A 19,669-nucleotide genomic window follows, 5' to 3' on the forward strand; every position below is an offset into this window, starting at 1 on the left:
AGACCTGAAGGGCAACTAGGGGCCATAGTCTCAGTGGTTCCACCAGGCTCTATCGGACCTGATCTTTTTTTTTATGCTTTTTTTTTTTTTTTTTAAGTTTTGTTCCACATTTGTCTTCAACTCTATCTGGGGTCTCCAATTTTGATCCTTTTCCAAGTGGTTGGCAGTGGTAATAGGGCACCATCTAATTCTTCTGGTCTCAGGGTCATATGGGCTGAGGTCCTCATGATCCATTAGTCCTTTGGACTAATTGTTTCCTTGTGTCTTTTATTTTATTCACTCTTCTTTCCAGGCAAGGGGAGACCAATAGTTGCATCTTAGATGACCACCTACTAGCTTTTGAGACCTCAGTCATTACTCACCAAAGTAGGATGTAGAACAATGTTTTTATATACTATGTTGTGCCACTTGAGCTTGATGTCCCCTGCAACCATGGTCCTGAGCCTGCAGGCCCAGTGACTAACTCTTCAAGGTACTTAGGTATAACTAAGAAGTTGTCCTAACTTTGTCCCCTGTTAGCCCTATACTGCATATGGACATTTTTATAGCACATACAGATATGCATGTGGGAACATCATCTGTTCAACTTATGTATGGTCGTGCTACATTATCATTTGCCTACCCATAGTTGATCTTGCCTGTCTGTGTGTGTATTCCCCCATAGATTAGTGTTTGCTGTTACTGATAACGCAGTGCTGTGTATGCAATAATAATTACCTTACTGTCTGTCTCTGTTGTGCACCTCTCCATGACCTCCTTTTCCTTAGTGATATTGTACTGGTCACACACTTTTATTATTTTGCCTTTCTCTTCACCCAAATCAGCACCTATCTCTTAACTAGCAAGAAAATGTAGTTTTGATAATACTTAATTCCATAAAATAGAAAATAATACTTAATACTTCTCGGGTAATATTAAATGCAAACAAACGTATTTGTTGATATTCAAGCACATTATAATTTACCATTAAGTGTTAAAAGAACATATGGTTACTGTACAGATAGATGTAAGTGTAGACATGGAAATTGAAAGTAATTGACTTTCCTAGGGTAAACTTAATCCTTTTGTTGGTCTTCAGCAAGAAAAAAGCTCTGGTGGCTCAATGGTTAAGCATTGTTTTGTAAACCAAAAGGTTGGACACTCCAACCCATCTAGTGATTTTGTGGGAGAAGGACGTGGTGATTTGCTTCCATAAACGTGAGTGTTGTTGTTATTATTGTGTGCCATTGAGTGGATTCTGCCTCATAGCAAACTTTGGGACCGATTAGAACTGCCCCATAGGGTTTCCTAGGCTACCAGGAAAATTCTGTGTCGCGTGGGGGTTGCTATAAGTCTGAAATCAACTTGATGGCACCTAACAACAGCAGAAGCAATTACTAGGAAATTACTGTCTACAACACCATGTCTAATAACTGCAGCCATCTTTAGTGAGTAATACTGATAAGATTATAACCATTTTTTATCATGAAATGGCAAAACATGAACCAATTTCCTAAACTTCCTAGGAAGTCTGAAGATGGACAAATTCTTTTCAGTTTTACTTTTTGTTGTTGTTGTTAGGTTCTGACTCATAGTGACCCTATGTACATCAGAGTGAAACACTGCTCGGTTCTGCACCATCCTCACAATCCTTGCTGTGCTTGAGCCCATCATTGCAGCCATTGTGTCCATCCATCTTATTGAGGGTCTTGCTCTTTTTTGCTGACTTTCTTCTTTACCAACCATGATGTCCTTCTCAGGGACTAGTCCCTCCTGATAACATGTCCAGAGTGCATGAGTTAAAGTCTTGCCACCCTTTCTTCTAAGGAACATTGTAACTGTACTTCTTCCAAGACAGATTTTTTTCCTTTTTCTTGTAGTCCATGGCATATTCAATATTCTTATTCAGTATTCTTTGCCAACATCATAAGTCAAATGCATCAACTCTTCTTTGGTCATCTTTATTCACTGTTTAACTTTCACATACATATGAGGTTATTGAAAATACCATAGCTTAGGTCAGGCACACCCTTATTCTTAAGGTGATATCTTTGCTCTTTAACAAGTTAAAGAAGTCTTTTGCAGCAGATTTGCTCAATGCAATATGTTGTTTGGTATCTTGACTACTGTTTACATGGGAATTGATTGCGGAGCCAAGAAAAATGAAATGCTTGACAACTTCAGTCTTTTTTCTGTTTATCACGATGTTGCTTATTGGTCCAGTTATGAGGCTTTTTGTTATTGGTCCAGTCATGAGGCGTTTTATGTTGCAATGTAATTCATACTGAACACTGCAGTCTTTCATTTTTATCAATAAGTGTGTCAAGTCCTCTTCGTTTTCAGTAAGCAAAAAAAAAAAAAAAGATAATACTCAGTATTATCTGAGTATCACAGGTTGCTAATGAGTTGTCCTCTAATCCTGATGCCGTGTTCTTCATATAATTTAGTTTCTCAGATTATTTGCTCAGCAAACAGATTGAATAAGTATAGGAAAAGGATGCAATCCTGACACATACCTTTCTTTGTTTGCTTAGCAAACAGATTGAATAAGTATAGGAAAAAGATACACTCATGACACATACCTTTCTTTGTTTTAAATCATACAGTATCCCCTTCTTCTGTTTCAACAACTGCCTCTTGGTCTATGTACAGTTCCACATAAGCATAATTAATTGTTCTGGAATTCCCATTCTTCACAATGTTATCCACAATTTGTTATGATCCATACAGTCAAATGCCGTGAATTTCTGACAGTTCCCTGTATTTACTTTGATTAAACAGTGTTCAATTAAGCTTTTAACATAACTTTCTTATAAAAATACAATTCTTTTTTACTGGTTTGTCCTAGGTTATTTTCAACTGATGATGTTTTTCATCCACTGATAGCATTTTGGGAGCTCTGGTGGTTTAGTGCCTAAGGCACTTAACTGCTAACCAGAAGGCTGGCTGTTCAAACCCACCAGCCACTCCTCGGGGGAAGGTTGGGCAATCTACTTCTGTAGTGATACTGTCCCGGAAACCCCAGGAGGGGTCGCTGTGAGTCAGAAAACAACTCAACAGCAGTGAATAGCATTTTATAATGGAATGCTTTACTTTTAGGATTCTTGCTCTTATGATTCCTTGTTCCACAGATTTTAAAGTGGGAAGAAGCCACATTATTGTGCATATGAAATCTGATGGCCCAAATTATCTTAAAAAAGTTACATATTTCCATTGAGAGAGCTTCAGTAGGAGGCTGCATTGTCAGTTATGAGATGTTCTTTAGATACAGGCTTCTGGTGAAATGGGGGTTCGTTATATCAAAGCAATCTTCTTTTGCATTTTACAATTAATAAAAGACGCTGATATTGGTAATGATATAGTGCTTAATCATATGCTTAGTTGACTTACAAAAGTGGATCATTTAATAGCTTCATGGGACATGTACAATTAAAGTTATAATTAAAAATAAGACTTAATTCCTCTTTGCCCTGGAGAACATATGTTTCCTAATTGCACTGTGTCCAGAGAACATCTACTAAGCAGATGAGAGGTTTAGAAGAAACAAGTAAGAAATACCTGTCAGTATTGGGGATATTTATTGTGAAGTAGAGAAAACTAAAGAGGGATATTTTAGATGTCATTAAGTATTTGAAAGTTCATAATTCAGCACAAGAGGTAGACTTATTCTTTGTTGCTCCCAGGGCCAGAAGTTACAGGAAGGAAATTTTGAATCAATAGAAGGAAGACCTTGCTCATCAAAATCTGTCCAGTTGTGAGACGGGTTATCTTATAAAATAGTGAGAATCTCATCACTAAAAAATGTTAAAGTCAAGGTCAGATAACCATGTCACTGGTGGTATAGAATGAGTTTTTAAATTAAAAATGAATCTGGATTAGATGAATTTCAAGGTCCCTTTTATCTTTCATACTCTGTAAACTTAGAGATAAGAACTGGCTTTCTATCTGCAATCTTTCTTCAGTGCTGTGCAATCAAAGAAATAAATCATTCTCTACCATCTGGTGGCCCGCATGGTCCCTGGCCCAATAACATTTTTTTCTGACACATTTTGAAACCTGTGAAAAATGATGGAGCAGAAATATAGCAACAATTGCACATTTTAGAAAAATTCTCATGAGATATATTGTTGGGTTTGGCACAGAGCTCCTCAAAATATCCATAATAAGCTATACACTTGTATAAAAGTAAGGTTTAAAAGTTACGGATGAAAATGTCTCTAACTACCAGTTTGGTTCTGTCACATTCATTCATTCAAAATATTTGTTGAGTATGCCTCCCATTTCCTGGGGCTTTTCTAAATGCTGGAGATACAGTGGAAAACATTGTAGATAAAATCTCTCTTCTCGTGTCACTTATATTCTAGTTAAGGAATCCAAACATTCAACAAGAAAGCAGAAGACAAACAACACTAACAATATAATTGTACCTACTGAAAGCACTCTGGAGATTGTGAATGTGATATGATGGAGAGTGGCTTTGTTGGAGAAGGAGCTACTTATATAGGCTAGTTAGGAATAACCTCTTAGGAGGCATGATGGTAGGTTTTATGTGCCAACTTGGCTAACCCAATTGTTTAGTCATACATCAGTCTCTAGGGGCTGCTGTGGACGTATTTTATAGACGTGATTAGCCTCTACGGTCAGTTGACTTAAAGAAGATAACCCTCCCTAATGTGAATATGTCTCATCTAATCAGTTGGAAGGCCTGGAGAACAAAAATTAAGGTTTCTCAACCAGAAACCAAACCAAACTCACTATCATCAAGTTGATTCCAACTCATAGCAACCCTCATTGGGTTTCCAAGGCTGTAAATCTTTACGGAAGCAGACTGCCTCATCTCTCTTCTGTGGAATGACCAGTGGATTTGAACCGCCAAACCTCTTGGTTCATACCTGAATGCTTTAACCACTACACCATCAGAGCTACTAAAGTTTCTCAAAGAAGATGAAATTCTGCCTCAAGACTATAGCATCAGTGTGTGCTGAGTTTCCAGCTTGCCAGCGTGCCTTACGGATTTTAAAGTCAAGGCAGCAACATTGGCTCCTACCTAAGTTTCCAGCCTGCTACTCTGCCCTATGAATTTCAGACTTGCCTGTCCCTACAATGATGTAAGCCAATTCCTTAAATACATACTTCCTATTGGTTTTGTTTCTCTGGAGATATAGGAGGTGACATTTAAGCTGAGACTTTGCATAAAAACATACAAAGATCGGAGGAAGGGTTTTCTTGGGTTGAGGAATTGCAAGTACAAAAGCCCAGCCTCAGGGGACCTGGACCCCCATTACTGACTGCCTGCTAGTTTGCTTTTGTTTGGAATTGTTCCTGTAGCCACACTCTATGAATACCAGTATAGGATTTGGGCTGAACAAAACAACAGATGCAGAGTGTGAGTTGGTAATATACAGGACTGGAATGTGTTTCTTCTTTTCTCACCTGCTGAGTTTCGTATCACCTTAGTTACTAAAGTGCTGTGTTAAGACGTGATTTGGAGAAGAGAAGAAGAAAGAAAGAAAAAGAGAAAAAGAAGCAGGTAGAGAAGAAGTCTTTTTAGAGCAAACTCTTCCCTGTGGTCCTGGGCTAATTTTGGATGGGCTTCAAGGGTACAGTGGTACTGCTGAAGTTGTTTTCAATATTTTATATGTGTCTTTTTAGTGTATGGGATCCATAGCTCTCATCAGCTCTTTCTGAGATTCCTTGCCTAAAAGTGTGAAGAACCACAGTGGTAGAGTATATTCTCATCACCCCCATATCAGATGGGCCACGAAGCCTAAACAGCGATTTAAAGGGACTCAAGTGCCATTCTGCTTTTCAGCCAAGCACTTCAAGAAAAATAAGTGAAAGTAAACAGATGCAGGATAGGATCAATTTCAAATGGGCCAACTGAAAATGTAAAACAAAGAGGAACAGAGAGTAAATGAAAATATATCTCCAAAGACACATTTCCTTCTTTTGTGCTTAGAAGATAGATTGCTATTGAAATATCTTGGTTCTGCTTCTTGGGAAAAGTAGTATTCACAGAGGTGTATGTAAGAGTCACACAGGGAGATAGATGTTCCCCACACAGCCCTGTGCCTTCAAGACACATTTCCTTTAGAGCCTTAGGCTCTGCATGTTCCAGATGTTGGGTCTGAATGTCAAATCCTTTAAATTATTTTGTAAATCACAAAAAAAATTACTGAAGCCACATATGCTTGTTTAGATGGTTATTTCTTCTCTCAACACTGTAAAACATCTACAAACTTCAAAAAAATAAAAGTTGCTTTCAAGTTGATTCTGACTCACAGCAACTCAATGTGTGTCAGAGTAGAACTGTGTCCCAGAGACTCGACTCTATGATGGCTGATTTTTTCAGAGTGGTTTGCCAGACCTTTCTTCCTAGGCACCAAACTGCCAACCTTTTGGTTAGCAGCCAAGAGCATTAACCATTTGTAACACCCAGGGACTCCTCTACAAATAGATATAGAAAAGGGCAGGGGATGTGGATGTGAAGACGACCACCTTTCTCTTTGAGTCTTGAGTTTACAGGACAGGGAACCACCCAGTGAAAGGCATGAATGCAGTAAAACATGCAAAAGTCAGAATCTGTATATGGCAGAAATCTGTCAGAGAAGGAAAATTCAAATATTTTCCACTAACGTACGTGAGCAATAGAAAAGTGGTAGGACTACACCCTGTCAAAGGGTAGAAAACTTGCAAGACCTGGAAAAACAAGGCAGTCCCGTTGAGTTTCAGCTCTTACAGGTTTCACTGTAGTTCTCCACTATGGTGTAGATCTCTCCACAGAAGATCGACAAGCAAGGATTCTCCAAGTTTAATGGTGGGAGCAGCTCATGGTCCACCATGTGGGAGTGGGTTATTTGAGCTGTTTATCCTCTTGGCTGCATGTGATCTAAGGTGTGAAATGGGAGCCAGCAATTGACACTGTCAACTTTCACCCAGATTACAGGCCTTGTCTTTGGCAAATGGTATTTATTTCATAATCTATATACAGTTGACCCTTGAACAACATGGATTTGAACTGCATGGCTCCACTTATTTTGCTCAAGAGATAGATCTTGGGGAAATTCAAGACACCTCACCAGAAGAATTAACAGAAGACGACTCAATGGAGATGTTGCAAATTAGTGCCAGATGATGTGGAAGAAGACACAGAAGAAGCGGTGTCAAAGAACAAATTGGCATTGGACAGTCCGACAGAAATGTTCCAGTCATTCAAGACTGCTTTTGACTTCTTTAGCAACATGGACCTTTCTATGATACGCACACTGAAGCTAAAGCAGATGGTAGAGGAAGGATTGGTATTGTGTAGAAACCTATTTAGAGAAATGAAGAAGGAAATTCATCAGCAGAATTTATGATGTATTTCCGTGGAGTTACACTGAGTGTGCCTGTCTCTCCTGCCTCCCCTTCCACCTCCTCTATCTCTTCTTCCTCTGCCATTCCTGAGACAGCACCGTCAAACCCTCCTCTTCCTTCTCCTTCCCATCCCACTGAATGTGAAGATGAAAACCTTTTCAGAAAGGTGATATTCCTACATATGTATTTATGTGTGCTATAAAAATGTCTGTATGCAGTTTAAACATAACAGGAGGGAAAGTTAGGATAACTTCTTAGCCACAAATAAGCACCTTGAGAGAATGGGTTGCTGGGCCTGCAGGCTGGGGACCATGGTCATGGGGGACATCAAGCTCAATTGACACAACATGCTATGCAAAAATATTGTTCTATATTTTCCTATGGTGAGGAATGACTGGGGTCTTGAAAGCTTGTGAGCAGCCAAGTGGCAACTATTTTCTCTCCTCATCCAGAACAAAGAAGAGTGAAGGAAATCAAAGACACGTGGAACCACTTAGTCCAAAGGACTAATAGATTGTGAGAACCTCAACCTATATGACTCTGAAACCAGAAGAACTAGATGGTGACTGGCTACCAATGCCAACCACTTGGAAAGAGGGATCACAATTGGAGATCTTGGAGAGAGTGGGAAAAAAATGTGGAACAAAACTTAAAGTCATAAAAAAGACCATGCTTACTCATCTGATAGAGATTGCTGAAACCCCTAAGATTATGGCCCTGAGTCACCTTTTAGGCCTGGAATTGTACTCACTCCCATGGCTTAACTCTCACCCAAGCAATAGACAGGCATATGAGCTGAACACCTACACCAGAGAGATGCACTCCTTAGAACAACCAGCCATGGGCGATCAGAAGGGCAGCAGTTGCACAGAGAGAAAGCTAGGGAGGCAGGAAAGTATAGGCAAGAAGGACACAGGGAAGGGGTAACCATATAGAAGAAGTGGCAAGAGAACTCTTACATTGTGGAGATTGTGTCACAAAACAAAATGTGTATGAACTGTTAAATGTAAAATGACTCTGCTTTGTAAAATTTCACCTAAATCACAATAAAAGTTAAAAAAAAAAAAAAGCCTTTTATGATGATCCACTTCCACTTAATCATTGTGTGGTACAGTTAATAAAATTACCTTTTGCGTATATATGTCAAGTATCTTTGTGTAAAAATCTAATAATTCTATGGTGAGAACTGTGTTAAATCGACTATGTTATCAGTAGGACTTTTGGTCAACAGTAGGATATTAGTAGTTAAGTTTTTGAGGGTTATATGCAGAAAAAAAAAGTTACATGTGGATTTTTCACTGCATTAGGGGTCATCACCCCAACCTCTGTGCTATTCAAGGGTCAGCTGTACAGTTTTTTCTGGTATTATTTCAGCCCCCAATGCCTTTTGGTTAACACGCCTTTCGCATTAACATCTTCCACCAATTAGAAAGGTGAATTGATACTGTATGTCTATTTGTTTTGACTAATAGAAATGACATTTTTAATTTTCACGTTGACGTAGTATATGCCTAAATAATACTTGTTCAGCACTTCTGAGCCAGAGGTGGAGCTGTTACAAAGTGTGTGGGTACACAAGGCCATGGCCATGGCCAAAGACATTCTCCTTATCTCTTCTCTAACATCCTAGTTATGAATTTCACTGTTTTTCTCCCAGAGAATGCTGTTGTTAGGTTGAGATTCTTCTTAGAGCCAAGTCATTTGTCACCCCTTCGACCTCCCAGGCAAAACAGAGCAAAACAAAAAAGTGGGGACAGGTGTTTAAAGAGAAGCCCAAGGAAGGAAGGAAGTAAAAGGTAAAGAGCTCAGGCCCCAGGCCAGGTTATGTCCAGTGGCACCTACAAGAAACTGGTCAAATCTGCATGTAAGTAGTCCCTATGGCAGTAGCTGGAGTAATAGGTTGAAATAAGATGATCTGAAAGTGATACACAAAGGGTACCTGCCCTTGATAGCTTGTTTCTGTGGAGTCAACTCCATCTTACGATGGTCTTGCACCCTGTTAAGAATCATTGGTCTGTTCAAGTCTGTCGGGGCAGCCACTGTGTATTTTGAATGGCTTCCAACCTAGGGGGCTCATCTTTCAGCACTTTATCCAACAATATTCTGTTGTGATCCATAGAATTTTCATTGGCCAGTTTTCAGAAGTAGACCACTGGCAGCTCCTCTGAAACCTGTCTACCTTGAGCGTCCCTTCTGGCATTTGAAACTGGTGGCAAAGCCTACCCCATGCAAACCACTGCAGTACAACAAACTAAAAGACAGGTGGTGGTGAACTAGAGTAGGTCGCCCTTAACCATCCTTTCTGATTGAGATGTGCACTGGTGGCACATGGTGGTGGTAGCTTAGTGGGATTTCTAGAGCCTCTGAGCCATCACAGGGAGCTCTGGTGGGTAAGGCGTTTGGCTGCTGACCAACAGGTCGGCAATTCAAACCCACCAGCTGCTCCACAGAAGAAAGATGAGGCCGTGTGCTTCCATAAAGATTCACAGCCTAGGAAACACTGTGGGGCAGTTCTACTCTGTCCTATAGGGTCGCTGTGAGTTGGAATTGACTTGATGGTGGTGGGTTTGGTTTTGGTTTGGTTTCTGCACAATCATTAAGGATAAGTAGAAGCTAGCCAGGGGCAGAAAGTATTTTGGTGAATATTAAGGCTGAATATTAAGGTGAAAAAATATTAAGGTGAATATTAAGGCTGAAAAGGGCATTCCTAGCAAAGAAGCAATGGTATAAAATTAGACATGGAAGGAGTGCCTATAGGCTATGAAGAGGGTATGTTGACAGGGCAGGGCCTGCACCATGCAGACCCTGCACCATGCAGACCCTTGTCTGTCCTGATAAGGCATTTGGATTTTATACTGAATCCTGTGAGTAGGTGCCCAGTTAAAAGGCAAACATGTTCACAAATGTGAGGCATTATTATGAAAGGAAACTTTAGGGCAGAGTAGACACGGGATTCTGATTTATTAATAATGGAACTGCATCCTCAGATAAAAACACGCAGAGCCTCCTGCCAGATAGTAAATGGTAGGCAGCTTTCAGGCCCAAGAAGTTCCAATCACAAGGGTCTTTTCTGTAAAGTCAAAGACATTCGCTCCCGCCTCACTGCTTACTTCATTATCTCCTCATCAGCTGCTGGCAGATCAGGTTGACTCCAGCTTAGGGGGATACCTGTTTTATCATTCCAAGCCCTGCAGGACCAGTTTGGGCTTGGTGTGTGTGTGGGGTGAGCCGCTTTTATCTTCATGCTTTGCTTGATCTAATCAGGCTGTGAACTCTTCTGCCTGCTGTGGGTTCAGGTACACAAATGAATTCTTCTCTTTCACTCTCTTTCCTGACATTACTCCATTGTGAGTTTCCTGTTACCTATTCTCTATTCGAACAACTTTTCCTTTTGTGCTTTATTATTAGAGACTTGCCAATTTTGCCCTTAGAATTTACTGCTCTGAAAGCCATGATAATATTTTGACCTGAAAAAGTAACTGAAAAAGTAACAGTTGGAGATGTGTGTTTAAAAAGCATTATGGTGCCATGGGAGAGAATGAGTTGAGATGGGGGACTGAAGTGACGATCAAGTCTTCAAGCAGAGAAAGGTTGCAGGGAATGAATATAAAAGAGGGTAGGGTGAAACAGGATGAGGTGATGGATTGTAAAGAGTGAGTAACAGGGATACCACCAGGATGCTGGAGAGGACTTGGATTTGCACCCTGGATAGATGAAGAAGCCATTTCTTGTGAATGGGGGGGGGGGCAGGTTGGATTTAATTAGTTCCATTTTGGAAATGCTGACGTTAAAGTACCTACCAGGCACTGCATGTGCAGAACCCTAGTTATCAATAACGGAGTTGATGTCACAGCTAGAGATAAAGATTTTCCATGTATTAATTAAGGAAAAGGTTAACTCAAAATACAATAGCTTGACTCAGGTGAGAGTTTATTTCTCTCTCGGGGACCAGCCACCTGCTCGGACTGCTGAGCGGCTCTGTTGCATACGTGGGGCTCGGCGTGGTGAGGCAATGCCACGTTTTATAGTTCCTGTCTTCCACAGTTGCTTCTGGTTGTCCCGAGTCCTAGCCAGTGGGCAGAGGGAGAGGGAGCAGGAAGGAGCATCTCCAGTGCATTAAGGCCTGTACTTCTCACCTCTGCTCCCCTTCCATTGGTGAGAACTCACATGGTTTTGCTTAGGAACAGGAGAAGCTGGGAAATGTGTTCTCTGGTTAGAAGGCTCTGTTTCCATAGCATTTTCACTATGGAAGAAGTGGAGAATGGCTTTGAGGGTATGAGGGCTAACAGTTTACACAGGTGTCATCATTGTATATGTGTTCAATGCAGGCATGGAGTGGGAGATGAGACACACAGAGAGATGAGGTAGTATCTGGGGCCACGGACAGAACTCTGAGGAATGGTAACACTTAGGGACAGAGGAGACACTCTCTTTTAGGAAGAGAAGAAATGTAAGGAAGTTAGGGAAGGAGAGGCAGAATGAGGTTTCCTTTTGGTCAAGTAGCATGTTTCAAAAGTTAAGATGGCTTTGAAGCAGAGCCTCTGGGTTTAAGCCTTGGATCTGCTCCTTATTAGCTGTTAATTCTTGAGCAAGTGTTAGACCTGTCTGTGCTTTAATTTTCTCATCTCATGGGGTTGTTTGGAGAGTTCAATAAATCACTCTGTAAAAAGCTCTTCAAACAGTGCTCATTTGCAGTATATACAACCAATAATAGCTGAGAGCTAAAGCAAATTGATTGAAAAGTACACATTGGATTTTTCATACAAGATACGTATTTACATACCTCTACGCACAAGTATTTTACATGCATTACCTCGTTCAAACCTTAAGGCAACACTATGAAGAAAGTATAATGTTATTATATATATTTTACAGATGCGAAAAGGAAGGCATAAAGAGGTTAAATGACTTGCCTAGCATCATGGAGCTAGTGAGTGACTCAGCTTGGATTTATTTGATTCCAAAGCCCATCCATTAGACACTAAAATTTTGAAATGTGGGATACCTGGTGAGAAGAAAGCTGACTGTGTCGTTTTTTTCACTCCTAAACGTGAATATTCTTATCTGTAAAGATAATCATACTCATTTGCCCTGGTTCTGTGAACAGTTAAGCGTTCAGCTGCTGACCAAAAGGTTGGCAGTTTGAACTGACCCAGTGCCTCTGCAAGAGAAAGACCTGGCAATCTGCTTCCATAAAGACTGCAGCCTTGGAAACCCTCTGGGGCAGGTCTCCTCTGTCACAGGGGGTTGCTGTGAGCTGAATCGACTTGAAGGCACCCAGCAACACCGCCTCCTTGCAGCGTTTACGAAGATAAATTGAGTAACTGCCTGAGAAAACCTCACCCAGCACCTGGCACATATTAAACACAAATCTTTGGTGAACAGTATCTGCTAATGATAATAATGACAGCAATAACAGTAATTTACTGAGGGATTTGTTAAAGTAAATATGGAAATTAGCAGTCTATGATTTAGCTGATTTGCCTCGTTTTGCTTTGTACTGACTGCAAAGAATGGGCTTTTTTGATTTTATATGTTTGTTCTTGCTGAAGGTAGATTTTTCCAGGTAAAGGTTTTTGGGATTGGGTCCGGTTTCTCACTCGGCTTGATTTAACATCCTCCAGCTCTGGTGGCTCAGTGGCTAAGGTATTTGGCTGCTAACCAGAAGGTTGGCAGTTCAGACCCACCAGCTGCTTCATGGGAGGAAGATGAGGCAATCTACTTCCTTAAAGATTTACAGCTTTGGAAACCCAATATGGTTCACTGTAAGTCAGAATCGACTTGATGGCAGTGAGTGTGAGGGAGAGCTCGCTATAGTCAATTACTTAGGGGTGATGCAAACACTCCAATAACAGCAGACATCTAAATGAGCACTTAGTGAATATTCTGTTCTCTTGGGCAGGGTGAGTCTGCTACTGCTGAACTGTCCTCACTAATGACAGTGACACTCAGTAAAAAATGATCAGCAAGTGCAATCTTTTCAATTTGGTCACTCTCTCTCTCTAATGAGGATATTGTGAGGACTGAATAAAATATGAAGACTGCCATATATTTAGAAATACTAAGGAATACTTTTTCTCCTGCATTTCCTATACTTGGGTTTAGTTAGAGCTACTGTGAAGAGAATAGAATATCCTCCAGTGAATTTTACTGCCAGCTGTTTATTTATTTATTTTAAGGAAGCTCTTATTTCCCTGCAGAGCTTAATGTTATCAGTAGAGAACTTTTAGGTCAACCCACTTCAAAGCCCATGAACTCATGAACTGCTGTCATCATCCAGGTCTTCAGTTCTAAAAGGAATAGCTCTGAAATTATGTATTTGTGCCCAGTGATTAACACGATGATTTCAAACTAGAGAATCACGTTTACCAAAAAAAAAAAAATCAATTACAAAAATTACAAAACTATCAGTGGTGGAATTACTGACATCTAGAGTCTATTTATATTTTATCTCCCCAAGCACATTTAAAGACTACTTAATTCTTTGATGTGGCCTGTGACTTTCAAGAACTGAGAAGCTATGGGTGTGCTACCAATTTTAGAAACTCATTTTGGAGATAGATCAGAGAATAATTTCAAAGTATATAATTCCCACCAGTGAAATGGGGCATCCTGACATGCCTTTAAATAGGTTCCCGGAAATGCAGGGATTAGTACTTTTGCTCTCATAGAGGATGTGTTATTATTTATAGTTAACAGTTGACCAGAATTTTAATACTGCAGCAAGTCAAGTACGTTGGCCAACTTGTCTTACTCCTACCTTTGAATCATGTGAGGCTATTAACCTAGGGCTAAGATGACTGTATTTAAGTAGAAAACATGTGCAAGTAAAATCACCTCAAAGTATTTTATTTTGAGAAAAGTGAATGAGTTCAATTCTGTTCTCTCCTTTTCCAAGTTACATACCCTTTTTGAAACGGAATCCAGTTTTGAACTCTAACATTTCTGTTTCCGCTTTTGACTCCCTCAACAGAAGTGTTTGTTTATGCAACTAAATATCTATGGATAGTACAATAGATTATATAGAAACTCATGTATACTCTTATTTTTTAGAATTAGTACCTTACTTTTCAACAAAAAGTGACGAAGGTTACCCTGAAAAGTATAAACCGTAGGCATGATTATTAGACTAGCTCAAAGTATGCAAGGCTGTGCTCAGATTGAATCATTTTAATAAAGATGAAACAGAATAACAGTAAAACCTGGAATTGTTTCTAAGAAGGTTTAGAAAAGCTGAGAGAAGTCTGAAGTACCATCTCAAGAACAGGATATTCTTTTGGAAAGTTAACTCTTAAGTAATTGATATTCCATAGGATTTTCAATGGATGGTTTTATGGCAGTAGATTGCCACATGTTTCCTCTGATGACCTTTGGGTGGACTTGAACCCCCAACCTTTTGATTAGTAGCTGAGCACGTTAACAGTTTACACCACCCCAGGAACCTGGTCTAGATGTTAGAAGGACTGTTGCACGGCATTGAGTGGATTCTGACTCATGGTGACATTCTAGGAGTGGAAATGGCTCGTGAAGTTTTCTAGGCTATAAATCTTTACAAGAACAGATTGCCAGACCTTTCCTCCGTGGCTGGTGGGTTCAAACTGTCAACCTTTTGGATAGCAGCAGAGTGCTTAACCATTGCACCACGAGAAGCAGGAGGCTCTCATAATCACCTAGGCAGGCATTTTACTAGGTACACAACTCCAGCTTCTTATGGGCTTTCCTGTTGAGAATCACTGTCCTAAACTTTATGAATCAAATTGTTTGATTCCATTAAGTGGTACAGATTGTTTATTTTCACTAATTTTGGCCCTATATAATGCGTCCAGAGTAATGTTGACTGTGTTATTTCTTTTACAGGGTTGTGGGAAGAAAATGTATTCCTTTTTGAGAGGAACCAAGCAACTGCAAGTGCTAAGGTTTCTGGGGATCTCCATTGGAGTGACACAAATCCTGGCCATGATTCTCACCATTACTCTGCTCTGGGCTCTGTACTATGATAGAAGGGAGCCTGGGACAGACCAAATGATGTCCTTGAAGAATGACACCTCTCAGCACTTGTCATGTCACTCAGTAGAGCTATTAAAACCCAGCCTGTCGAGGATCTTTGAACACACATCCATGGCGAACAGCTTTAATACACACTTTGAGATGGAGGAATTATAGAACATGTCAAGGAAGGAAATCACACGACTGTTTTGTTGGACTGATGACTTCTCAGACACACAGTTATCTGCTTCAGAATGTGTAAAAATAAAAATGTTGCCATAAAACAATACTTACACATATAGTTAGTTGTCTGCCCTTTAAAATGAAGAGGGGAATGTTTCATATTATGAGTCACCACCTGGACATACAGTTAATACCCTGTCTAAAATGCCGTGGATAAATCTAATACCACTTTATGGCCTGTGTATTTGTACTGAATGCAGTATGCTTTGAGAAGGCATGATTTTGCTAGTTTTTCTGCATCCATGGAAATGGGCCCCGTTGTGGTGGGATTGGAACTACAGTAAGGTTTGATTTATTTCCACAGGTTATTAGTGTATAAAGTACCAGTTAACTGCTAACATAGGAAGTTAGACAGTACTAATGAGTTTTGTTATTTGGTGATATATTCTCTTGAGGGTGAATAGTTTATACATAAGAAAACTCTGAGGATTGGTGACTACCTAAATGTGATTAATTTTGCTGGTTACTGAAATATCATTACCACTTAAAAGAGAAACTAACATATTGTCTTAAACTGATCAGGGATCTCTGTGTATATTAGAGTCTGTGTGAAGTCTGTATAATTCAGTAGATTTCAGTTTTAATAACTACTAAGTATAACAATTGACAAAAGCATAAATTTGTTCTATATACCACCATTCTTAGCCTTTCCTGTTAAAAGAGCTTTAAAATTCTGTCTTGGGTTTATATTACATACTTAACTGTTAGTTTAAATACAGAAACACTAATTTTGAAAAATTACCATTGTGATAATGAGGAGAAATTATCAGTGTGATAAATCATTATTATTCAGAATGTAGTCTGGTCTCTAGGAAGTATTAACAAGAAAGTTTACACATAATTTGATTCGTTCAGTAAAGATGTCGATGCTATTTTTTTTCCAAAACTGAAACTCTATTGACACTAAATACTTTCCAAAGGAACTTATCTTTGCCCTCCCTAAATAAGAAGCAAGAGTCTCCAAGTCAGAATTTAATACTACAGAGAGCAGCGTTTATTTTCTTCAGCAAAATGCTATGAGAAACATTAAGATAAGTAACAGTTTAACTAAAGATTGTTTTTGCTTTATTTCACTGCTTAAGATACTGTGGTGAACTACACAGATTATTAAATTTTTTACAAGAGTAAAATATATTTATTTGAAAGGGGAAAAGTGCATTTTACTGTATTTTATGTATTATGTTTATTTGTCAGAATATTGAAAGAAAATACAAGTGTCAATAAATATTTTCTAGAGAGTAATAATTTGTTGCTAATTTCTTACATTACAAGCATGTTAACTCTCTGAGCAGATTATCATGGAGAGAAAAATACAAAAAATAAATGAATGAATAAAGTATTAATGATTTCCAAACTCTAGAACGACTCTATAAGATTACGTACCTTACACTGAGAAAAGACACAAAGATACCTGTTTTCTTTTGACATTCATTTTTGAGCTAAATTATGGATAATGTAATCATGCAACATAATTTTAAAATATGTCCATCTATTTTAATTTGTCTTCTCAAAGCTTCCTTATCCCAGGTTTTATAGCTATTATTAATTATTAACATACAATGAGCCTAAGGAACGCAGTGTTTGAAATTAAGTGACAGACTTCAATCTTCCACGGATTTAAATGAAAAAAAAAGTGAGAAAATTACATGATCAATCAGAATCAAAATAATTCCTTTTCATATTTTCCTCAACACTCAGAATTCCTCATCATTTTTACCTAAAATAGACACCTAACTGAGATAGTCATGATTCTAATTTGGGTTATTTAAATCATGGCCAAATTTAGCTGCTTCTCTCTCTCTTTATTTTATTTACTATTCTTTCCCTTCACCTCAGGTTAATTCATATCTACTCTTAAATGCGACTGCTTCTGTTCTGAAGTGTCTCACAGACAAAAGGGACAAACATATATTGTGTTGAGCTCAAGAAAAAAATATCCTCAGATTATAAAATACAAGTTCATTTCTGTATTTTTCAGCTTCAGATATTTTGATCTATTACCTGATTTACTACCCTCCAGAATAGTCAACATAAATTTAGACAATCATCCCATACATGATATATTTGGCTTAATGGGAACAAGCGACATTTATAGCAATGGTCCACAAAGGCCTCTTATGGTAGCTGTGCACCTGGAATAATAAAACTGTAAGGGGCTCTAAAAAGTGTTCTTAATGCCGTAGAGCTGAGGGAGTTCACTGTTTGGGTACATTGCAAATAAAATTGTTAACTGTTTCTTTGGGAATTTTTAAAAGCTTTCTTTTGTAAAATCACCATTTTAAAAATAAAAATTCAAGACGATTATTTGTAGACTGGTTAACAGTCAATTGAAAATGCCCTGGAGACTAAGCAATAGTAAGATATGATCTCTGTATTCAAGCCCTGGAAAGTCTGGGTGAGATACAGAGCCAGGTTACCCAATAAGCAAAGTAAGCATGGGCTGACTTGTGCTTACTAATCTGTAGTGAACAGTTCCACAAATGGTACAAACCATGTGAAACTCTTCACTACAGATTCCTATGTAAGCCTGTGCTTACCTTTCTTTCTGGGTACTCAATCCCTGTCAGGGATTGCAAATTGGGAAAGAGGCTTTGATTCTGTAGGAAGGTGCTATGGGGTTGGGAGAGAGACAGATGACAGATGCCAGTGAAACCTAGAAGCAGAATCTCATGTGGTGAAAAAAAAAAATGTGAAATTGTTCACTACAGATGAGTAAGTAGGAACAAGTGAGTCCGTGTTTACCTTTGTTTATTGGGTAATCTGACACTGGTGAGAGGTACCCAGGCTGAGCACTGGTAAAATAAACACAAGCAAGTGCCACTAGTGGGGCCTGCTCAGAAACAGGAGCTGGATGAGTGGCTACCCTGAGGAGAAGACCTTCAAGCTAGATCAGAAAGGAGGAGTGGAGAACATTCCAGGAGCCACCACCCTGAGGTTAAAAAGTGCACATTATCTTGCAGGGTACTACCTGCCGTTTGGCGTGGCTAGACAGACCACACTGTCTAGAATGCTTGAAGAGATACCACAGGAAGGAAATGGGTGAAATTTGGGATTTGGGGCTCTTTCTGTAGGGTGAATGGAGAAGTACTGAAGGCTTTCAGAAAGAGAAGTGATTTCTATTTCAGAACAGTAATGGGGTTAGCCAAGCGAGAATATGGGAGCATGGACACCCATCACACAGCTTCCCAGATTAGGACATCATTTACAGTGTAGTCTAGGCAAGTGGGGCACTCCGGAGTTGTGGAGTGCAGGCGACTCTGGAGGGAGAGCAGCTAGTTTGCCATTGCTGTGGTCCTGGAGAGGACGATGGAAGTCATAAAACAGAGTGGATAAAACATTACAACAGAGTGAATCTACGAAGCTGGCAGCCGACTGACCTAGGGGAGTGTGGGAGAAGAAATAAAAGAACTGAAATTTCTAGATTCTGTACCTGGTAAATTTGCCATGGCATTAACCTAACTAGAGGACTCTGGAGGGGGTACAGGCGTGTGGGAGGGTAATTAATTTGGTTTGGGACAGAGTGAGTTGGCGTTGCCTGCAGGACTTGCAGATGGAGATGTCTACAGGCGGCTGTAAATTTCAGTCTGGAGCTCCGGAGAGTTCACTGGAGTGCCTGAGAATTTTTATGCATTGCTTTCCGATCTCAGGAAGCCTGACAGAAAATGGGCCGAGCACCAAATGTTATATGAGGAGAATCTTAAGCAGAATGCTACAAGAGTTCCCTTTTGTCTGAGCTCCCACTCCTGCTGATGAGTCAAGGGAGGTAAAGAAATGAGAAATGAATACACCACTGAATCTTCTGTGGCAAAAGAAGCCAGTCTCTTTAAAAAAAAAAAAAAATATTGGCAAAGTGTTTCACTCAAACCCCGTTCTTGCTCTCATCCTGTACTTCACAAATGGACTCACCTTACTCATTAACTGAGTTAATTTTTCCTCAAGCTTTTATTCATTTATTTTCTGTTATACTATGTTATTGCTAGAGTCCATGGGTGGCACAAATATTTAACGTGTTCCACTGCTAATTGAAAGGTTGGTAGTTTGAGTCCAGCCAGAGGACCTCAGAAAAAAGGGCTGATGATCTGCTGAAAAATCAGCCATTGCAAAC

At 39.5% G+C, this 19,669-nt stretch overlaps 1 protein-coding gene across 1 annotated transcript in view; it reads left to right on the plus strand.

Annotated features, from left to right (window-relative positions):
* Nucleotides 1–15,498, plus strand: part of TSPAN12 (tetraspanin 12) — a 92,622-nt gene extending 77,124 nt beyond the window's left edge. The window contains exon 7 of the mRNA XM_007952811.2: nt 15,193–15,498. Coding sequence (XP_007951002.1) covers nt 15,193–15,498 — 306 coding nt within the window. The remainder of the gene's footprint in view (nt 1–15,192) is intronic.
* The last annotated feature ends 4,171 nt before the right edge of the window (nt 15,499–19,669 follow it).

The sequence above is a fragment of the Orycteropus afer genome, unplaced genomic scaffold (assembly GCF_000298275.1).
Source record: "Orycteropus afer afer isolate SDZICR_OR568_19922 unplaced genomic scaffold, OryAfe1.0 scaffold00359, whole genome shotgun sequence".
NCBI lineage: Eukaryota > Metazoa > Chordata > Mammalia > Tubulidentata > Orycteropodidae > Orycteropus > Orycteropus afer.